At 40.7% G+C, this 23,906-nt stretch overlaps 1 protein-coding gene across 3 annotated transcripts in view; it reads right to left on the reverse strand.

Moving 5' to 3' along the window:
• Nucleotides 1-730: 730 nt before the first annotated feature.
• NAPB (NSF attachment protein beta) overlaps nt 731-23,906 on the reverse strand; it is a 37,496-nt gene continuing 14,320 nt past the window's right edge. The window contains exons 2-11 of one of the 3 annotated variants that reach the window (XM_080931586.1): nt 21,386-21,465; nt 18,209-18,325; nt 16,011-16,057; nt 15,806-15,883; nt 10,551-10,606; nt 10,330-10,414; nt 7,690-7,794; nt 5,926-5,994; nt 5,196-5,246; nt 731-4,013 (exon numbers count right to left, since the gene is read on the reverse strand). In XM_080931586.1, the coding sequence (XP_080787712.1) occupies nt 3,903-4,013; nt 5,196-5,246; nt 5,926-5,994; nt 7,690-7,794; nt 10,330-10,414; nt 10,551-10,606; nt 15,806-15,883; nt 16,011-16,057; nt 18,209-18,325; nt 21,386-21,465 (799 nt within the window). In that variant the 3' untranslated portion in view covers nt 731-3,902. Of the gene's footprint in view, nt 4,014-5,195; nt 5,247-5,925; nt 5,995-7,689; nt 7,795-10,329; nt 10,415-10,550; nt 10,607-15,805; nt 15,884-16,010; nt 16,058-18,208; nt 18,362-21,385; nt 21,466-23,906 lie in introns of all 3 variants that reach the window. The other 2 variants (XM_080931585.1, XM_080931587.1) reach the window with 2 other exon arrangements.

The following is a 23,906-nucleotide window of genomic DNA, read 5'->3' on the forward strand; positions in this document are numbered from 1 at the left end:
AGTTTATAGCACTTTGGTATCTCCCATATTTCTAATCCAAACAGTTTTATGCTGTGAGAAAGCAAGACTGTCGTTAGAGAGTTTGTCCCAAATGTGTTTTGACAGCATAGTACTCTCAGAACATCCATAAGGGTTACTGAAAAGGCAGCCTGGTGCCATGCCAACCATTTTATGTCACAACATAGTCCAGACTCCGAAGGGCTCTATGGCCTTTAGTCTTATCAAGGTTTTCTGTTGCAGTTTAAAAGTGGGCCAGGAATTAGAACCTTTAGATTTCTAATCAGAAGTGTAGATTATAATTTCACTTTCTAAAGACTTTATGTGTATGGGAATTTTCACTGCATGTTTCTATGTCTGTATATGACATGCCTGCTTGGTGCCCAAGGAGACATCAGATCCCTTGGAACTGGAGTTACATTTGTGAGCCACCATGTAAATGCTAGGAATTCAACCAGGGTCCTCTGGAAGAGGAAGCATCCTCTTGATCATCAAACCTTGCCGTCAGTCACAACCTTTAACTTGTTAAATGTTACACCACTAACTTCTAAACCTCAGCCAGCAGAACCATCATGTGAGTATGGCACAAAGACCCTAGCAATAGTAGTTTTGTAAGCTTCAGGGGAACAACTAGTTCTGACCTGAGTCAATTTTGCTAGCAAAAACCAGTCAAAAATGTTACTGATAACTTCCATTTTATTTACTGTACAAGTTCACATAAAACAAATGTCCTTTTAGCTTAGGTAGATTTATTGTTACACGATTTGTTTTTATAATGTACTCCCTTGCCTGAGAGCAACTTAGGACTTAACAGGGCCTGCTTACTGGTCACAGCTTACACTGCAGCAGGCAGTTCATGGGCATGCTGTGCTGCCAGATTCTCCACAGTCACAAGGTTTGTATTTGGACATTTTAAGTGCACAATACCAGAGGGAACAATAAATGCACAAGGGCTGGTGCATGTACTTTGGTTATAGTGACACCATCACAAATGATTACAACTGCAAAAACACTGTTTTATGTTATTTAAAAAAAAAAGGGAATTCACACAAGCTATAAAAATGTTGCCACAAAAGGAAAGCTTTTCTTTAAGAAATATTGACTGCCATAACTATGAACTATATCTCCCGATGCACCCAAGTATGAGACCTATAACAGCTGATTACTGTGACTGAATTTTTTTAAAGATGGTTATGCTACTATGTAGCTTAGCCTACTCTAGAAATTATGCTTATCCTGCCTCAGCCTCCCAAGTTCTGGGACAAAAAATAAACCCAAGCACGGACTGATGTCATGATGTTAGCCTTTCTTTTTTTTTTTTTTTTTCTTGGATGGTTGGTTGGTTTTTTGAGATGGTGTCTCACGTTGTAACCTAGGCTGGCCTGGAATTCACTAGGTAGCCCAGGCTGGCCTCAAACAGCAATCCTCCTGCTTTAACCTCTTAGATACTACAGAATTACAAGTATTCATAATGCCTGCCTCAGCATTTAACTTCAGTGAAAGCAAATAAGTCACTTAAAGAAACAGTAATACAAACACTACTTTAACTACCCAACACTTCATGGAGGTGTGTTAGAAAACCTTGATGAAAGGTAAACCACAGTGTCCTGTAAGACACAATGTGTGTCTCACTTTAAATGGTCACATCAGAAGACTGAACTAGGGAGGCAGTACAGAGGCTGGCCAGTGTTCAGATGCTCTTCTGCTGTTTCCACACCTCATTTCCAAGGCTGCCTGTGGCTATTTGTGAATAAAGCAGTAACTCACTTTTCTATATATTTTAAAGTGTATGTATGTTTTGTCTGCATATATGTGTGTGCACCACATGAATTCCTGGTGCCTGTGGAGGGAGGATGGTGGATCCCTTAGGACTGAGTTAGAGACATCTGTGAGTCCCCATGTGAGTGCTGGGACTTTGAACCTGGGTCCTCTGGAAGAGCAAATGTGGCATCTCGCCAGCTCCAGTAACTCATTCTTTGTCTTTACATTAGAGAATCTAATGGTATCAAGAAGTATCAACTAGGCTCCATTGCAAATTTTACCTTTGGTACAGCCAGCTATCATTCAGAAACCCTTAAAGGCACTGAAGCAAAATGGAATTCTCATCAGATTCTAGGGCACATTCCCTCTTTTTCAGACATGCAGAGGCCTCTAAGATTCCTGCATTTACACCCTGTTACCACCATGACAGGGGCCTGACAGACACCTACCACCTGTCTCTATGGGACCAGTTTTAGCTTCATTCCCTACTTCTTTTTAAAAGAAATTTTAAAAAAGATTTATTATTTTACATAAGTGTTTTGCTTGCATATGCGTGTAGATTTCATTTACCTGTATGTTTATCTGTATGTACATACTTGTGGGGTGTTAAAGAGGGCACTGAAACTCCTGGGAGAACTGGAGTTACAGGTAGGTTTGAGCCACCCAACATGGGTGCTGGAAATCAAACTTGGGTCCTCTGGGTGAGTAACCATCTCTCAAGCCCCCTCTTGCTACTTTATTTTCTCATCAGTCTTCAAATTCTCCTCATTCAGCGCTGGGCCTGGGCAGAGCCTACTCCACTGCACAGTTAGGATCTCCAACCCTAGTCTAGGGCCATCCAAAGATGAAAACACCATTCCAGTGCCATTTTTACCTGGTTAACCAGGAGTTTCATTGTCACATGATAGCAGCTCATTAGGACAATGAGGTATGTCTAATAGCACATGCTCTTCAAACACAAATCATCCTAGCACAAATATCTCAGCACAGGAGACTCGGGAAGCAAGGCCATGTCTACAATTATATCAGCATATAAAGTAGCAAGGAGTGTCAAAATCTGAAATAACAAAGCATACATCTTATGTAAACCAAGTAGGATATCAGAACTAATACACGCAAATGATATCCCTCAGTTTTTTAAGAAATAAGCCACGAACCCTCAAACACAGATGAGATTCTTATCTAACCAGGTATAACAAAATCTTTTGCCACACTGATAACATTTAACTTCTATATCGAACAAATGGACACTTCACCACACATATTCAGCTAGAATCTTCTGCCCAGGTCTGCTCAAGCTTGGCATGACTGGCTCAGAAGACAATGTATGAATTCGTGAATAAAGGAGATGCCAAGTTTAAGGCAAATCTGAAGGGATTTCCATTCCAGCTAAAAGGGGAAACTGTCTCTAGAGAAGGAGAAAATTCCATCTTATAGGTTTTGTGTGCATGAGAACATGTGTGTGTGTGTGTGTGTGTGTGTGTGTGTGTAAGTAAAATCAAAAACAATGAAATCTACCTTGACATCCATAAGTAGGATCTTAAGACCTGCCAGCAAGTTCCATCCCCATACTGATGTAAGTGATGTCAACAGATCCCAGCTGTCCTCAGTGTTTGCCAAAAATAAAAAACCAATGATTTCATCACTAGCACCTTCAAAATAGCTATAAAAGAAAGCCAAACCGTTCTATTAAATTGAAAACTTATTTCTAATAACAACCCTAAACTAAGCCACTTGTATAAAGGTTGCATCTGGATACCAATGCACAGGGTCTTTGCAAAGCATCTATAAAACTGAGTTGAGGACCAGAGTTCACGAAAAAAGAAAACACAAAATGTGGCAACATTAACCATGGGCCCTGAAAATATTAAAAGAGGAAAAAGATTTGGCAGTACTTCTCAGAAAACTATGAGGACTCAGATAAGCATGATATATTTTCGTTGTCATAATCACAAACTGAATAAAAGCCTCTGATTCTCACATTAATTACACAGTCGGGTGAGCTAAAACAATACATCAACTGTGTGGCTGGCTTATTTACAACAAAATTAAATGAGCTCATTAAATGAGCATCTCAGAAAGACAACTCTGCCCCAAGACAAAATAAAAAGGAATGAGCTGCATGCCACAAAGATGTCAGTGCTTCACTTGAGGTCTCCGTCTCCTTCTCCATCCCCTTGGATGGACTTCTTGATACGAAGCAACATAGTGGTCAGCCATTGATCCAAACGTGATATTGAGTCAAACTCCTTCACCTGTTTGAAGAAACAAAGAACAGGAATTATACTCAAAAACCACTGAAAAAAAGGGCATAGTGGCCTAAGCTGTTTGAAGATGTTACTGTAATAACCCATTGACTCTGAGTGAAGTTACTCATTCTAAATTATAAGTTCTGTCACTAAAAAGTTTTTCTTTTCCTTTATCCCATAAGCCTGTGCATTTAACTTTTCTCTACATGTGAACATATGTGTGGTAGAAATTCCAAAAAGTTATTATGAATGGAAAAGTGTATTCTATGTGACAGAGGACAAGTAGGCATGGCAAAAGAATTAGGAAGGTATAAGCAAACTATTTTTTACTGCCCATAGAAAAAATAAAAGCAAATAGGGAATGAGGAGAAGTCCCTTGATAGGTTTTATAGGTTTCAGCACATGCAAAGGAAAACAGTGGCATTTGTGGAAGCAGTTTTGAGGATAAAAAGTCTGTCTGAGTCCTTTTCACTGTCACTTTAGAACTACTGCAGTTGAATTCATTCAAGGCTACTCCTAAGTCTGCTTGACTCTGAGCACAGGATTAGGAAAGAAAAAAAAAAAGAACTAAGTATGAAGAAATTAACTTATATCACAAATACACCAATCATACAGTTTTGATACTTTAATTTAGACTATAAACCCTCCTTTACATTTTTGGATCACCCTGTTACAAAACATAAAAACTGCATATTCTAACACTGTCTGAATAAGCATCTTCTGAATAAGCATCACAGCCAAGTTGCTTCTGAGAGGAAATCAAGAATCAAGGCTCAATATAACTAGAATTTCTGCATGGTAGCTGGTTAATGAAACTGAATTAAAAAATTAGGCTGATTTATTTTATGTGTATGAATGTATATGTAGTCCTGAGTGTGTATGCTTGGTGCTCTTAGACATCAGAAGATGGCACTGATTCTCTGGAACTGGAGTTACAGATGGTTGTGAGCTGTGGGGTATGGGAACCCAATTCTAGTCTTCTTCAAAAGAAGCAAATGTTCCGAACTACGGTGCTATGTCTCCAGTGTTTAACGAAACTAATTTGTGGAACATGTAAGACATGATCTTTGAAAAATACAAGCAAGTTGAACGACATTCAAATGTTCAGATTTTATACAGTGCAAAGAAAAATAAATTTTTAATATATAACCCTTTAAAAATGCAATATATCTTGAAGGTTTAACTTACTGCTTCAGTGTAAGCTTCACTGTTCTGTTCTTCATGAGCTTCTAGAAGTTTCTGATGGTATTAAAAAAAATCAAGAAAATACTTTAGGCTTAAAAGTCCTGTTTCTGAAGGAATACTTTAAACAGAAATAATTTTAGTATCTCATGAACTGATATTCCTAGTATCTCATAAAATGGGACATATCCAATGAGAATTACCCAGGAAAAGGCTCTAGCTTTGTGTTGCTATTTCAAGGCTTCATACTTCAGATCAGTGTTAAACATCCTAAGTCCTCTGGCATAGAAATATCTATAATGAAAAAGCCAAGACCAAGGTACCCAAGTGATGGCTAGTCTTCACAGTTAACGTGACTCAGTTTAGAACCATCATTCGATCATTTCTCTAAATGTTCCCAGACAGGTTTAAGAGAAGAAGAAAGAACTAAAGAAGAAAGAGCCACCATTTCTTGGGTCCTGGATTGAATGAAAGGAAAGAACAAGTGGGGCACCAGCATTCGTTTCTTTCTACTTAGTCCCCGTAGACTCGGAGACCAGATGCCTCATGCCCCTGGTGCCAGAATGGACTGTCCAATAAAATTGTCACCAAAGTTTAAGTTGCTTAATATTGGATTCTTTTGTTACAACAATGAATCCAGTAACCAACACCTCCTCAGAAGACTGACTAAAACTCTGCTCATCTGCTATCAACCAGAAGTAAAGGCGCCTGCTTTCAAAGTTGTTTCAGTACTTACTTTCAATAATTTACATTCTCTGGAGTCAGTAAATGCTGGAAACATCTCCTCATATTTCTCAAGAGCAAGCTGAGGAGAGGGAAACAACCAGTTACTGAAACTCAGTGAACTAGGGAATTTGTCAATGCTCTGTTGGTTCAAAATTTTTATTTCTATCTCATTTAACTATTTAAGAAATCTAATGTTAAACTCTACATCAGAACATAAGAAACCTATTTATTTTGAATATTCAATTTTGATTGTTAATAAAATTTCTAAAATAATTTTTAGATTTTAGTTGGACTGCTGGAGAAAAGAAACAAAATAAAATCTAATTCACTGCCAGGATCTATGTTTATGTGCTAAACAGAGAAGATTTTCTTTTTTTTTTTTAAGATCTATTTATTTATTTATTATAAATCAGTACACCATAGCTGTCTTCAGACACACCAGAAGGGGGAATCAGATCTCATTCCAGATGGTTATGAGCCACCATGTAGTTGCTGGGATTTGAACTCAGGACCTCTGGAGGAGCAGTCAGTGCTCTTAACCACTGAGCCATCTCCAGCCCCAGAGATGATCTTACACACCCTCCAAAAGCCAAATGCCCATGGGGTAGGACAGACTCTAGAGTAGTTTTCTTTATGGCTCTCTGCTTAGGCCCCATCTTACTTTCCAGCTGTCCTCTTGCTTTGCAGCGGCCTCTGACCGACCTTCATCCTATTCTAACTCTACTTCTAAGGTCTTTTGTTTGTGCTTTTTGTTATTTTAAATGAGAAGTTAGAAGCTGTGTGTGGTAGTCCATACCTTTAATCCCTTAATTTAGGAGGCAGAGGCAGGCAGATCCCTGTAAGTTTGAGGTTACCCTGGAACTACATAACAGGATATAACTACATTCCAGGACAGCCAGGGTTATATAGTGAGACCCTGTCTCATCAAACAAACAAACAATCCCCCCTAAAACATCCATCCATCCATCCATCCATCCATCCATCCATCCATCCATCCATCCATTTCATTAGAGCCAATGAGGTCTTTAACAGGTAAAGGCATTTGACGCCGTGCCTGACTTGAGTTTGATCCCTGGATCTGATATGGTGGAAAGAGAACACTAATTGCTCAAAGGTGTTCTCTAACTTTCACACATGTGCTGTAATATATTCACATTTACTCTTCCCCACAACAAACAACGTATGTAAATAAGACAATGTATGTAAAAGGAACAACAGAGTACAATAATTTTACTGTCTCAGTTTCCTAATCTATCTAAAACAACCACTGAAGGAAACTTGAAAACAGCATTGCAGCTGCTGAAAGATTCAAACTCACATGCCACAGAAGAACTATTAACTTTTACTTTGTGTGTATCAGGAGACAAGTAATAACTGTGGTTCATGTGGCTGTGTACCCAAACATGTTAGGGTATGTATATGTGGCAGCCAGGTCAATGTCAACTGTTTCTCTCGATCATCCTGCACCTTATTTTTGAGATGGGCCTGGTCTGGAACCTGAAGCTCATCACTTGGCTGGACTGGATAAGCCAGCAGGCTTCAGGGATTTGCTCATCTCTGCTCCACTTCTCAATGCTGGAGCTACAGATGTGAGCCAGTAGACTTGGCCTTTACATGGGTGCTGGCCTCTGAACTTGGGTCTATAGGTTTGTAAGCTAAGTGTTTTATCAACTGAGCCCACACCACAGCTCCTAACACCTGTAGGAGAAGACATCAAGGATGGCAAATTGTCTGTTCTCAAGGGTGAAGTCATCAGAAAGGAACACATTCTCACCTTTGCATTCAGCTCATCCACTATAAAGTGACAAAGTGCTGCCTTGAAGAAGTAATCCTTTGCACTATACTTCAGCAAGGGGTTATCCATAGTGTTTGCTCCCACCTAGGCAGAAGACAGCAAGGCACTATTATAGGCAAAGCAATCCACTGCTTACTCATCTGTTTTCCTTTTAAATACCTTGCACTATCTTATACTGATATACTCAATACCACATAGTACAAAGTTTTACTAGATAAGAAATAATTATGAGGCACATGAAGTGTTAAAAATGCCTAGAAGATGATCAAGAGGTCTAAGCTTTTCCTGATTTTTCCTGTGAAATACAAGCAGAAATTTTTTTGATTTAAAAAAATAAAAAACAAACATCTGTGAACATAGGGCACAGGAGAGCCAACCAGCCAGCACCATGAAAATCAAGGAAAATCACCTGGGGTGGGGGTGGAGGCTACTGAGCTTTATTCTTCTTTACTGTAGTCCCAACATGAAAATAAAGAACCCAGCATCCAGAAGTTCCAGGAGGAGCCAATTAAAAGAGAAGACACAAAGGTCGTAGGGAGCATAACAGGGGTGAGACTTCCAAAAACCTCCACCAACACACCTAAATCTCCAGTCGGTGTTAAAGAGAGCCAGTGCAGAGAAGGATGATGTAAATAAGATGTAGCCTCAGAGCACAATGTGAAGATCACCAGTCACTGCACAGCACAGGGTGAAGGTCACCAATCACAGCAGAGCACAATGAGAAGTTCACCAATCACAGCAGAGCACAGGGTGAAGGTCACCAGTCACAGCAGAGCACAGGGTGAAGGCCACCAATCACAGCAGAGCACAATGAGAAGTTCACCAATCACAGCAGAGCACAGGGTGAAGGTCACCAGTCACAGCAGAGCACAGGGTGAAGGCCACCAATCACAGCAGAGCACAATGAGAAGTTCACCAGTCACAACAAAGCACAGTGAAAAAGTCACTGATCAGACCTGAAACTTACTGTGAAAGCAGTAACAATTTCAGGTAACTAAAATGTTAGACTGGGGACTGGAGAGACGGCTCAGAGGTTAAGAGCTCTGACTGCTCTTCCAGAGGTCCTGAGTTCAATTTCCAGTAACCTCATGGTGGCTCACAACCATCTGTAATGTGTTCCAATACTCTCTTTTGTTGTGTCTGAGGATAGTAACAGTATACTCACATTCATAAAATAAATAAATTATTAAAAAAATGTTAGAGTGTCTAAGTTGCCTTAAAAGAGCTCTCAGAAAAATTCGTCAATAAGCACACAAAAATGCTTGAAATTAACAAACTAAAAAACAGGGCCAGTGATGGAGCTTAGTGGCAGAGCACTGTGCTATGTTTAATGCTCTAGGTTTTAATCCCCAGAATCACACAGTAAAGTAAAAAAGCATTAATAAAGAAACACTTGCAGCTAGAGAGTTAGCTTACTGGTTAAGAGCACTTGCTGCTTACCCAACAGACTCAATATCAGCTCCCAGCATTCACATCAGCTGGCTCACAACCATGGTAACTATAGCAACCCCTTGCAATCTAGGTGATACCCTCTCCTGGCCTCAAACCCACTAACATAGTTGCCATTTATCATAAAAGGAGGACAGACCAATTCTTTCCAGTTGTCCTCTATTTGCCACAGGGGTGGCACTTATACTCGCCACATATAAAAGAAATGTAACATTTTATCTATTTGTTTGTTTAAATTTACTTATTTTATGTATATAAAATAATATTTTATCGGCATATACACTTGCGTAGCAGAAGAGGGCATCAGATCCCATTACAGATGGTTGTGAGTCACCATGTGGTTGCTGGGGATTGAACTCAGGACCTCTGGAAGAGCATCCAGTGTTCTTAACTGCTAAGCCATCTCTCCAGCCCTTAAAATTTTATTTAAAAGACTAAAAACCAGAACAAGAAACACAAACAACAGAACAAAAAATGAAATCCATAGAATGGGGGAAAATGCTTGTAAATTTATTCCGAACCATAAAGGACTTGTATCCTAATATCTAGGATCAAATTACTCCTAAATTTCTGATCAAAGATGGAAAATGGCCAGTGAGCATCCAAATATTAATATCACTCATCAGGAGAGAAAGAACAGATGAACCTTCACATTCATAAGGGGTCACAGGGATGCTGATGAGGATTGGAGATGTTGAGCCCCATACACTGCTGGGAATGCTCAGTGACCCAGTACTCTATGAGGGTCTAGTAGCTTCTCAGTAAGGTAGGCATTGATGTATGAAGAAGCCCAATAACCTTGATTCCATCCCCAACTATGGAATCAAGACAACTGAGAACCTGCTCCCACATAAGTTAAGTGCAGATGCTCACAGCAGTATAGCCTTAACAGAGCCCAAGTGGAAGCTCCCTAAATGCCAATCAACAGATGAACATAAAAACCAAGTATCACTCAGTCATGAGAAGCAATGAATTACTGACACACATTACAGTATGAAATATCTTAAAACACAAAATCAGTCACAGAAAACAAATGGTGCAGTATTCCATACACGTGGAAGGGTCAGGGAAATAGAAAGCATGTTGTTTTCCAAGCTTCTTTTGGAAATGATGGGAAGGCTCTAGCAGTAGGTAGTAGTGATGGTTGCAAGGTGACAACAGTGTCCTCACCTGCTCATATATTTCAATGGCTTTCTGGTACTGCTCCAGCTGTGCAGCATAGGCGGCCACCTTCAGCAGACACTTGTTAGCAGAGCTGAAAGTAGGACAGTACAGAGTAAGTGTCAATACTGAGGAGACCTGGACTAAGAATACTTGCTTTAAATGACAAAGATGGCATGCTCTTTATCACGTATGAAAAGCCTGCTACTGATATGAAGAAATGCACTTGCCTGTTAGATTCTTCTCCTTTGTAATAATCAGCAGATTGTTCATAATGTGCAATAGCCTGAAAGAACATACAGTTAATTTACATACAATTCACTCAAAAAATGCACAAAAACTTTATGTGGTTGCTGGTAGGACGGCTCAGTAAGTAATAGCCTTTGTTAGGAAGCCTGACAATCTGAGTTTGATCCCTGGGAGTCTCATAGTAAAAGGAGAGAAGGGATTTCTTCAAGATATCCCCTGACCTCCACAAGTATGCTTGGAAAATGTGCAATCCCAAAATAAATTAATGTAATAAAGAATTTAAAACTACATGTACAAAGATTTTTTTTTTTGGTAATTAAACTTATTCAGTGACAAATCTTTTATTACTTGGCCTCCTTAGCCAACATAGTAAATCATGTAGCCCTAAAACCTCCTGGAGACAGAATGCTTATATTCATCAGACTCTCTCTATGGTGGCTTGAATGAAAACTGTCCTCTTAGGCTCACATATCTGACACCTTGGTCCCAGTTGGTGATAATGTATGGTAAGGTTATGGGTAGGTTTGCTGGAGGAAGTACATCACAGAGAGTTTATAGTATCACCCCGTTTTTAGATCCTTCTCTCCTCTGAGGTTGAAGTTGTAATCTCTTGGTTTCCTGCTTCTGACACAACGCCTGTCATTTGTTGTCATGTCTTCCTGTTATAATGAACTCTATTCCATAGAACTCTAAGCCAGAATAAGTTCTTTGCTCCATAAATTGCTTTCAGTCATGCTGTTTTATTAAAAGTAACAGAAAAGTGACCAACAGTTTTCCTCATTTACAGCAAATAGCCCAGCTTCCACTGCAGTCAGGGTGGCTACGACTAGTTCTCTGATGAAAGATCAACAGCCAAACATCTTATTCTGCATTCTTCCCTTGATCTTTTCTACTTTCCAAAAGATAAAAGACATGGCCAAGTCTGGTAGGCTGAAGCCACAGACTGAAGATGACAGAATTCTGTCAACCTGCTTCCTAACGAAACCCTTACCCCACCATACCTACCATGATCAAATGCACTCTAAGCTAAGTGAGTATCAGCTTAGAAAACTGTGAAGCTGTTATACTCTACAACTTACAGCAACAGCTCTCACTGTTCTTACAACCACAACTGTCACATAAGCAAAGGTATTCTTTTGTAGTCAAATGCAGAGAGCAGAAAGCTAGTGGCTCACATCAGGCTGTGACAGGATCAGTGAAATCAGACCACAGGAAACTTCAGAAGGCAAAACACAACCTATCAGAGGCCCAAACAATGCAAAGCAACTCAAAGAACAGGATGACATATACTGCTTTAGCAAGCTTGATGAGGGTAGATTATGGGAAGAATTGGCTGCTCTGCAGGTAGTTATGGGGAAACAGGTCAGGGCCTGAGAAACCAATGGCTTCTGCAGTAAGTCTTCAGAAGGCTTTCAAGCAGGATCAGGCATGTATTTTCTACAATGGCTCACATCATACTTTGGGGTCTGATTGAGCTCTGGTGGCAGTACTCACTGATCCTGTAACAACAGAGGAAGAAATGCGATACCCTAGAGATTCACAATAAACTTCAGTTTTGCACAATTTAAACATTTTTTAAATGTTAATTCTAGGAGGGAAGGGTAGAGGCATGTGGAAGTCAGCAGATACTTTGTGGAGCTGGTTTTCTCCTTCCACTTTGTCTGGATTCTGGGGATTGGACTAGTTTGTCAGGCTGTACAGCAAGTGTTTTACCCCCCTGAGCAATTTCACTGGCCCAATTTCATGTTTCGTATGTGCCACAATGCTTTTGTTTCTGAGAATTAAACAGCAAAACACCATTGTTGGCTTCTAGACACACAGAAGCAAGCAGCATGTTTTCAGTCCTTTGCCATCATTTACAAAGCTTTCCCAATAAGCTCCAAATACACAACCAGAGGCACATGAAAATCAGACTAACAGTGAAAGGTACAGACATAAGAAACAAATAGAACAACGTGGGCTTAGGAACTATGGCTTAATACCCTTAATACCAGAAGCCCGTGGCCTTTGCCCATACATAAATCACTGTCTCTGGCAGTGATTACAGCTGACAGAGACAATACTACTGAAGTCTCTGGATTAGGGAGCATCCCAAGAACACAGACCTTGAACAGTTCTTCAATAAGACACATCTAATGTGTATTTTAGCCACATAGCACACCTATCTAACATGGTTCCCAAATAGATTCCTCAGTATTATAACAGGAAAAAATAAAAATAAAACCAACTTTACACGTTAAACATGTGAGCTACAATTAAGGGTGATGTACCAAGAAAAACAATAGAAAAAGATGTATGATAACCCCTCTTGACAATATAAAATTCCAAACAAAAGCAGTAGGGACAATACAATCCTTTGGAATGCTTCTCAACTGTCACCCACGTGGTTCCATCTCCCACAGAAAGGCAAGCTCTTCAAGGGAAGGCCCAAGACTGCTGCTCACGATAGTGTCCCTGGACCCAGGATAACGCCCACTGTATGATAAGTGCTTAGTAAACAGAAGTGAATGAACAAAAGAATGGCACAAAGGCCCTACTAGACCAATGTCAATATTCTAAATAACACAATGCAATAGTAACAAAAAGGATCTAGCCGGGTGTAGCCCAGTGGTGGACTTCATGCTTTTCCTCTGTGAGGCCTTGGAATTGATGCCTGGCCTCCTGCACTTCCTTTCTTCTGAACTGCTCATATTCTCTGAACTGCTTAGCACTGGTTCCATCGTAATAAATGGATCAGGGCAGGAAAAACATATTGTCTCCTGTAAAAGCCCTAGACCATAGAACCTCTTCTTAGGGAGAGAGAGGTACCTTTTTCTCAGTTCTTCACTGAGAGCAATGAACAGGGCTGAGCTGAGAGAAATAGAGATGCTATCTCAAATGAGGGGAACATTAAAAATTTGGAATCTGACCTAACTAAATATTCATTAGAAGATTATCAGTTTTAAGTTTTGGTTTGGTTGTTTCGCTAATTTTTTTTTTTGACAGCGTCATTAGTACTAGCCTGAAACTTGCTATGTAGACTGTGCTAGCCTTGAACTCACAAATATCCAAGTACTTCTGCCTCTTAAATGTTGGGATTAAAGCAACACCTGGCTGTAAGGCTTTATTTTAATTAAGAGGACGTCAGATTCCATTAGAGATGGTTGTGAGTCACCATGTGGTTGCTAGGAATTGAACTCAGGACCTCTGGAAGAGCAGTCAGTGTTCTTAACCCCTGAGACATCTCTCTAGCCCTTAACTATTTATTTTTTGAGATTATTTTCACATCATTTCCTTCCATCCCTTTTCTCTCTCCAGATCCTCTTTGCTCTTTCAAATTCATAGTCTATTTTATTTTTCCATTGATTGTTGTTAATCTTCAGAAGAGGAGGTTAAATCTTTCTACCCCCTCTTCTGAAATGGCAATCTTAAGTGCAGAAGTTACAGCGGGTTTTTTTTTTTTCTTTTTAAATAATGTTAACCAAACCAATCCCCTGACTCCATATTTTCCCAAGTTTTAACATAAAGACTAAAGAAAGGAGAACATCCACAGTTGGCAATGGGTCATCCCTCCAGTGGCATTTTAACTAACCAAGTATCTGTGGGCCCTGGTGCTGAAAGGGAGCCCAAAGTATCTCACATTCAACCTTAGGATTCCATTGTGCAGATGGAACACTGTTAATGAACCTTAAAATAACCTCAATCCAAAGACAAAGCTATAATATGTGCCCATCCTATGGTGTAAATAACACAATTAAACCAGGTTTTTCAGGAGCCAAAACCAGAAACAAGCTATGTCTCCCCAGAGTCACTTAAGGATCACCCATATAAGGCCTGCTTACATGCTGGTGAGTGTTTTACCACAGAAAGCTACAAGAAGTCACCGCTTAATAGATAAAATCTGTGAATGAATCAAGAGAATGAACAGACATCTGTCATACTGACAGTTCTTCAGGGTAATTGATTTCTCATACATAAATTTCACACTTCACTGACCACAATTTTGTGAGTCCAACCAGACATAAAAGAAGACAAGGACATTTTTAACGATGTAAGAGCCTCAAAGTCAGGAACTTTGACAACCTAGCTCTCTTTTCCATGTCTGAATGAGTGTATGTGTAAAATACACATTTTTTTTTTTTTGAGACAGTGCCTTGCTATGCAGCCATACTGGCCTTGAGCATACGATCCTTCAATCCCAAACTCCAGACTACAGAAATCACGTGCACTACCACACCAGACTTTATTTCCTGTATTACTTTCAACAGAACAAGACGCATCAGTGTAAAAAGATGCCACCTACTGGTTAATTCACAGAATGACAAAAACAGACCAGGCAATAGAAGCTCAAAGGCCACCATGACAAACCAAAAGAAGGAAAATGACAACAGTAGAAGTCATTTCATTCACCCCCATCCTGTGGAACCCAAGCAGTAAAGTGGTTGTAAAGTGTACTCCTGGTACAAGGGGTGTGTGTGTGTGTGTGTGTGTGTGTGTGTGTGTGTGTGTGTGCTCGCAGACTAAACACTCATACATATGAAATGAATATTAAAAAGACTATAAGCAGAGGAAGCAGACTGGTGTCAGTATCAAGGCTCACTGTGGCTGCTCTGCTTTGTGAGAGTCTGAGATGCAGGAATGAGGTAGCAGATGTGGGAGACTAGCTTCAGAGTTCTGTTACTACTGATCACAGAAAACTGGAACAAGGTACCAAGAAGGACTGAGGCACTGGAGTAGTGAGAAAAGTGCCCACAGAAACTCTTCACAAGCTAGATGGGACTAGGGAAAGGGCAAGCAAGTCTGCTAAGCAGAGACTAGAGGTAGGGATGGTGCTTGAGAAGAGAATGCAGTCTTAAGACCGGCTGGCTCAGAGATGACTGTGGTACCCGAGAAGAAAAGCTGGCAAGCAGGGCACAGTGAGAGCAGTGAGGCTGAGGGAGTAACGCTGACTGAGGCTGCAGAGTCTGCCCTCGGCTTCTCCAGAGAGCCTCAGAGGGCTTCATGAGACAGGTGCTAAGTTTTTTGACCCTTTGGCTGTGAATCAAAGCACAAACAACAGGTGAGCTGGGTAAATCTCAGGCACTCTAGGTAAGCAGCCCCTTTTCTCAGCGAATCATTCTCAGCAGTCTCCACCAGGACACCTGAAATGATTCCGAACCACCCACGTCAGAAAGGGGAAGGGAAGGAGAGGTTTGCTAGGAGGCCTTGGCAAGCATCTGCCTTCTGCACCAAGCTTACATGTGTGGTCAGCACTCACTTTCTCAATGTCCACAAGCTCTGTCTCATAGATCTCAGCAATGGTGATATGGTGCTTGGCTGCGATTGTGAACCTTCCCTGGGGGAGAAAACCGAGTTAGACACTTCCCTTACAAACACAAACACCAACAGTTTAGGAACAAGTACAACTCTAAAGCAGCTTAAGGACTCCACCCCACAGCCATTCAAGCAATGCAATGTCTTACCATGTCAGTGTAAATGTCGATGGCTGCATTTAAGCAGTTGATAGCCTCTGAAGCGTGGGCATTTAAGAAAAACAATGAAAAGTTCATTCAGTGAAAGAGGGTTCGGCTGAGCCTGTTTCCTGGTTGCTACTGATGGTAAGGAGGTACTTTGGAGTGGACGGTGGGCAGGTTGGTTAGTAGGGGCAGACACAATCATACACAACACAGATTCATTAGTGTAGCTTTCTTCCTAGCAGCTGCACTGGTATTTAAAAGCAGTGTGGCTGCAGTAATGCTGGCTTAGTAACTCTTAGGGGGTCCTTCCAGGTAGCAGAAATGAAACAAGATCACAGGCATTGCCACCAACATTGATAAATCACACCTGCTACTATACAAGGTAAATGTAGTCTTCATTAATATCATGTGGGCCTATATTGATTACGGAAAAATATCACTTCTTCACAAGAAAAAGACCATTTCAGTTGTCTCCACTCTTCAGGTGGCCAACATCAAAAGTTCTCTGAAAAGCTCGTTCCTCTCTTAAGTTTTATGTGTAAATGTGTATACCACTCAAAGATGACAGCATAACAAAATGGTCTCAGTATTCCACTAATGAAGGGAAAACTTCACAAGGACAACACTAATAAATATTACTGTTTCCTAAAACAATGAGCTAAAAAGCTTCCTGTCACAGAAAAGTGTGGCTGACTGCACCAAATTTGCTTTTGATTTGAAAGAGGCAGCAAGGAGGCAAAGCTTAATAAGGGAAACAGAAAAGTGACTGGAAGGCCAAAAAAACGAGAAGCAACTGCTTCCTAAAGTATACTTTAAAATGTCCATTCACTGGCATACCTCACAGGCTACAGGAAAACAGACAGAGTTCATCAATTACACCGCTCAGGCCCAGTGTTCCCACATCAGCAAGTTTCTTTCCAGTGCTCTTGTGTGTGTGTGTGTGTTTGTGTGTGTGTGTGTGTGTGTGTGTGTGTGTGTGTGTGTGTGTGTTTCCAAAGGCACAAGTTTCTTTTTTCCTCCTTTTTTTTTTAAGAAACTGTAGCCACGGAGCACTTAGCTCCCTAATTTAAATTAGCACACGAGGATGTACCAGGTCAAAGAACAGTCTATGAAACCCAGAACTTTGCTTTCCTTGAGGTAAAGGATATATATCCCAGGCTGGTCTGCAACTCCCAAGCCTCCAGCCTCAATCTCCCAAGTGCTGGGATCATAGGTGTGTGTCACCACAACCAGCCCCAAACCAGAGACTTGGATGCTTGTGTGATAATCTACAATATAAAAGCACTGTAAATCTACTGTGGTCCCCAGTCTCTTCATACCCACTGTGATCAGTTTCTCACTTAGGACATAAAAATATGGTTAATCTTTACACACAAAAATCTGGACAACATTTTTCTTCGAAGTTTAGATTTGTAGGTTAAACAAAATAGACTACAAAAGAAAAAAGACTCAGTGGGGTTGTGGTGGCAGCAGTGTACACCTTTAATCCCAACACTTGGGAGGCAAAGGCAGGTGGATCTCTGTGAGTTTGAGTGAGGCTAGCCTGGCTTACAAATGGAGTTCCAGGACAGTCAGAGCTACACTGAGAAACCTGTCTCAAAAAACTAACTAACCAACTAACTAAACAAAAACAAACAAACAAACAAACAAGACAAAGATAACCATGTACATGTACAGGATTTTAATACTTTAATACTTCTCCAAAAGGAAATAACATTTTCAAAACTACTTTTAAAATTCAATATTGTCAGAGATTTTGAAGAGCCCTTAGGAAAACAATGAAAAGAGTGCTGTGTGGTTGAGACAGCTTTGAGACCTTTTTAACCAGTCCCTCACTAAGTAAAACATTGAGAAGAACAGAAACATCAGGATTTCCTTCTTGGTTCAAGAACATGTTTCATGAAGCTGAGATAAGGTAAAAATGCATGTAATCCCAGAACTTGGAAACCAGAGACAGAGAGTGCAGAACTTCGAGTTGGAGGCCAGCTTTAGCTACATAATGAAAAACTGTCTCAAATGTTCCCTAACCCTTCCAAATTAATGTCTTTATGATTAAAGAGTAGACATTATTACATTTATCAAAATTTCTTTTTTTATCCCATAATGCAAGAATTCTTATTACCAGGACTCAGCATGGCACACCAACCTCAGTGCCACAGGAAATGCTGCTAAGCCAGTCACAAGGAGTCACTGAGCAGCCTTACCTTGAGGGTCTGCTTTCTTGTAAGCATTTCCAGCATCCACAAAGCTGGTAGCAGAGTCATGCTTGCTCTGAAGCTGCATGTGGAGCTTGGCAGCTTGACAAAATGCATTTCCTGCAGCTGAAGAAGATGCCACAGTTACATAGTGAGGCATGGCTTTTACAAACAAGAGACCAAGTATCTAAAAGGAGGCCTTGCAGACCACAGGTATCACTCTGCTAAGTAACCACATACTTTAAATTTTCTCTTAAGAAATAAAACATCCAATTCTGTGCAAGCTTTAGTTTCTCTTCTCCCAAGCACTCTCTCCACAGGCATTAACCTAATTCCCACACGGACTTCTGATCATCACCAAGGAAAGGAAACCACACAGACCCTGAAGTCTGTCCCCATTTCAGTATTTGGTCTGTTCCTGTTTCTGACAACAGAATACATGTGAAATTTAGAAAGTACTGACTCCTAGCTCAGCATGGGTGCTCCTGTGATCTGAATGTTGATATCCCATGCTCTTCATATTTGAGTATCTAATACCCAGTGGGAGAGTATTACTTACCCACTAGACCCTCTAAAAGAGTGGTGAATCCACACACTTGTAAGAGGAATCCGTATGCTTACTGAGGACACTCAAAGGAGCAAGCTGCTTTGCTCCTTCTGCCATGTGGGGTGAACTAACAAGATGTTATATTAGAAGTGGAGGGGCGTCTTCACAGATGCAAAGTCTGCTGGCATCGCAACCTCTGTTTCTTACATTGTAAGCAATATATTTCTATATTTTAAAAATTCCTCGGATGAAGGTATTTAGTTCCAGCAGCATAAAAGGATTAATGGAAACAACCAACCAGTAAGAACTACCCTTAGGGCTAGAGTTGGATCAAGATAATCCCTGCTAGCAGCTGGAGAGCCACATTATGATATACAAGACTCTGAGAAGTACCAAGGTTAGCTGCAGGAAGAAATCAACTCATCAGAAGCTTTGATTGGCTCTGCCTGGGAAGAATTAGTGCCTGGACCAGCCATGAAGTGTTTCGGAGGGCACCGTGTTCATTACTGCAGACAAACCTTTCCACAGCACACTCCAGCATGTTTCTCATCTCTTTATAAGTCCCACTGGTTTTTACTTTTGACTACGTTTACTCTCTCAGAAGCAATCATGACCCAACCTTTTCCTGCTGGGGATACAGCACAACAGCTGGCTCCTTTCGGCTACTTCTACCTCCAAGATAATCATGGTTATACAATTCCATGCTGCCACTTTATTGCTTGGAACACAAATTCCAACCAGTGCTAACAAGAGCAGCTTGGTTTCTCTTGACCTGGAAGAACAGTCTCTGAGAAGTTACCCAATTTGACAGTCTCAATGGTGACTGAAAAGCATTAGCTTAATCATTCTAAAAGAACTTTAAAAATTATAAAGAGACAAAATGGTCTCAGGATCATCATCAGTGTACCACTGCTTTAACTTCAGGGCATGGTTTATTCATTCAATTAACAAATAATGACTGAATACATCAGAGACACAGTGTGGACCCTGGTGATATAGTCAGACTGCAAACACATAAACATTCTGACCTTCCAAGGTCCATGCCAGGCCAGTGAGGGCCACCATGTGATGATTCATGTAAATAAAAAAAACACCTAGGTGGTAATGTGGGCAGTGGGGAAGAGTAGAGAGTTTCCAGGGAGAGATTATTATTTATAAGGGGTAGTCAAAAAGCTGGCTGAGAAGATAACATTTGAAAATGGACCAGAAGAAAGTAACAAACAAGAGAAAAAGTATGCAGATAGGTAACGGCACATGTCATGGCTCCAGGGTGGCAGCCAGGAGCACAAACATGCGCAGATGAAGTTGGAGAAAAGAAAAAGAAGACAGTCCTGGAGGGTCTGACCCAATATATGACCTGACTTACTCGGCCTCAGTAAGATGACTGGGAGCTAAGCATTGTGCCACGTGCCTACTATCCTAGTACCTGGGAGACTCAGGCAGGAAGATGGCTCCAAGTACAAGATCTATCTGGACTTAAAATGAGTGTCAGGACTGCCTGGGCAACAAAGTCAGTCAGGCGCTGTCTCAAAACAAAACCGAGAAAGGGCAAAACATGGACATTAGGGTACTAGCTGGAGAATACCACTCTGGCAACAGAGGCAGGGTACATGGAAGGCCTCTACAGGTACATTCAGGACAAGGCCCTTTCCATTGAATCTCCCAGGATCTGAGCTTTAGAAAAGATGGGTAAGCACTCTTGAGTAAGATCACTTCTCACCTGTGGTTACAGGACTTCAGTAAAGAAGATGGACTGCTGGGATGACTTTGTTTATCTTCTATTTGTACATCAGTAGAGTGTAATGTGGGCATCTTTTGAATTCTTCCATCTCCCTTTAACTAAAGCTCTATTGCAAACTAAGCTAACAAAGAAACGTCATTCAGAGTCAGAGGCACCTTTCAGATCCATCTAGCTTGAAAGCATCCTCTCCTTAGAAACGTGTCTGCCTCAAAGGCAACAGAAAACAGCAGCTAGTAAAAGGGAGGAGCCACTTTGCCCCGTACAACAGCTGTTTGCCAAGTGTGAGACCTACTTTCTCTCTGGCCCAACTGCCTCTATGTTCACTTGCATTAACAACCCCATCACCATCTGAGCAACAGAAGTCTCTTTCTCCAAGGGAAGATGTATTTTCTCTCTAATTAGTGTTATTGAGGGCAATCCCCTTGGATGGAAAGAAATATCCTACCGACCTGCTCTCTGACAGCTTACCTTAAGAAATCTGCTAGCTAATGGGGCAAAGATCTACTGTCACTCAGTTCTCAGTGGATTCAGGGTACAGAATGCTTCGAAATTCTCAACTCATGCCAAGGCATTTCCATCTATTTTGTTAGTTCCCAATGACGTTTCCTATATTTAAGGCATTGGAATATAATTCTAAGAAGCAAAAAATTACTACCTACTCTCCCTTGTCCATGAAATTCTTGCTTTCAGATACCAGAAGCCTCCTGCACTGAGCGGCTGGCAGAAGGTTAGATAATGTCCCAGTGCTCAACCTCTAAACCAGGTTAGTTATCCAAGATGAGAAAATGTTCAGTACCAATGCTTGTCTCACTCTTTAAAGGGAATATGCAGTCCTGTCTTTCTACTTAATTGTTTTTAAAGTGTTTGCCTGGTAAATAAAAAAAAAAATTGTACATACCACTCCAGTTCTTGGCCATCTTGAACATATTTGCAGCTCTGGTATACATTTCACATGCCTCTTCTATTCTTGTGTTTCCTCTAAGAGAAATTTAAATGCAAGGTTACATTTCTGTTCTTGTTAATAATCACCCATGTCTTCCCTCCCTTACTGAAATAATACTGAGATTATCTTATAAGTATTATTATATTATTATAACTCTGAAACACTCTTCTGTGCACAAGACAGACTACAGAATCTTAACAGTTGTTCAAAAAATACATATTCGTTATGGTAGTTTGAATAGGTAAGACTTCCAAAGGCTCATGTGTTTGAATGCTTGGCCCCTGGGAAGTGGCACTATTTGGAGGTGTAGCCCTATAGGAATGGGTATGGCCTTGTTGGAGGAAGTTTATATGTCACTGTGAGGGGCAAGCTTTGAGGTCTCCTAAGCTTTTGGATATATAGTCTCCTGCTGCCTTTGGATCAAGATGTAGAACTGGCAGCTCCTCCAGAACCATGTCTGACTAGATAACAGATTGAACCTCTGAAACTGTAAGGCAGCCAGTGAAATGTCTTCTTTTATAAGTGTTGCCCTAGTAATGGTATTTCTTCACAACAATGGAAACACAAACTAAAAGATTGTTTTTGATCCTAAATTCCAGATGAGGTGTCTGAAGAATGCAGTGCTAAAGTTACTGCACTGGACCATGCAGCAGACACCATAAAAATGACATCCAGACAAAGATTTGGTGAATCCAAGGTCAAGAGTTTTGGGGCTCAGTGGTTAAGGGCACTTGTTCTTGCAGAAGACCTGAGTTCAGTTTCTATTACTTATACGGAGGCTCACATCTGTGACTCTAGTTCCCAGGAGGATCTGATACCCTCTCCTGACTTTAATGGTCAGCAGGCATGTATCTGGTACCAATACATACATGTAGACAAAATATTCATACACATACACACACACATAAATAAATATATCTAATTTTTTTAATGCAAGTTTTGTATCAGGAAGGGTAAATAGATTTCTTTATATTAGGAGTGTACTTCTCAAAGATGATTACATTTTGAAGGGTTAAGATACTTTATTTTGCCATTCTTTAATAGTTTAGCACAACACCTAATGCCAGATGTAGTGGCCCAGGCCTGTAACACCCACACTGAAGTGACAAAGGCAAAAGAAGGGTGAGTTCCAGGGTGAGCTCAACGTAAGACTACCTCAAAAGCAATGCCCTAATCACCTCAAAAGCCACAAAACCCAGAAACACAGCATTGAAAAAGTGACAGGTTATTTTGTTGTTCTGCCACTGTGTGGCATGTCAGCTCTGGCACTTTTCAGCCTGCCTCCAATATGGAAGAACCTTAGAGCCACAGCTTTACCAAGTTCAGAAAAATCACTGTGTAACATTTTGAGAAGCGAACATTCTACAACAGCTAGACTACATGTAGTTTTAGAAAGTTCTTCACTTGCTAGCTAATTCCACTGACTAATAACTTTTTATTTACTTTTAATTATAAAAATTACTTTATGTATATAAGTGTTTTCTTTGCATGCATGTTTGTGTACCATGTATGTGCAAGTGTCCACAGAGCAAAGAAGGGGCATCAGAGCTCCTTGAACTGGGGTTACAGATGGGAGACTTGAACCAGGTCCTTTGAAAGAGCAGCCAATGCTCTTCACCACTCAACTATCTCTTCAGCCTCTAAGGGGTAGTTTTATATAAGTCAGCAATTTCTTCAGACATAAAGCCTAATTAATCCTTGGTTATTACCTTTTAGAGTTTCTAAATTCAACTTTGCTTCTAATTAGCTCAGGCCCTTCCACACAAGACATCTATTGTGTCTTTCTACACTGCAAATGTAAAACCACAGAGGAAAACCAAGGCCCAAGAGACTGACTGTGTAGCACATACAATGAGGACCTCGGAGCAGAGGATGGAAACACGAACTTGACAGGTAATGAACACAAAGATATGTTCCGTGAGCTTCAGTAGGTCATAATCACTTAACTAGGAGAGCTAACGCAAGGGCTTGTGGGGTAGGATCGCGTCCCTTTGCTCCTCTGCCTAACAAGTATACAACATCTGTTCCTCCCTGCAGACAGCTGATGCCAGTACCTTGACTTTGTAAGTCTACTTTCCAGACCCGAGAAACACAACCCTTTAAACTACTCAGTCTCAGGCATTCTGTTGTGATGTCACAAGCCATATTTAAGACATCTAGAGCCAGGAGTGCAGGGCAAAGGGAGGAAGGGCTGCCACAGGCAAAGGGTGTGTTGTTTCATTGGTTTTTCTAATGTGCAAACATTTTAAAAGACCAGCGAACACTTTAGACAGGTAAATTATTTGTTAGGTGAATAATATCTCAATAACACTGCTACTCCTGGCTGCCAAATAAAATGACCTAGTGCCATGTCACATAAGGAATGGCAGGCTGTCATCAAGCTGTTCCAAAAATGAAAGCATTCAACCTCAGCCTCCAGGTCCCATTTTTCTATTTCAAGTCTACATTAAAATTCTTTTAAAGACTTGTTTCCTTT

The sequence above is a fragment of the Micromys minutus genome (genome assembly GCF_963924665.1).
Source record: "Micromys minutus genome assembly, chromosome: 17".
NCBI lineage: Eukaryota > Metazoa > Chordata > Mammalia > Rodentia > Muridae > Micromys > Micromys minutus.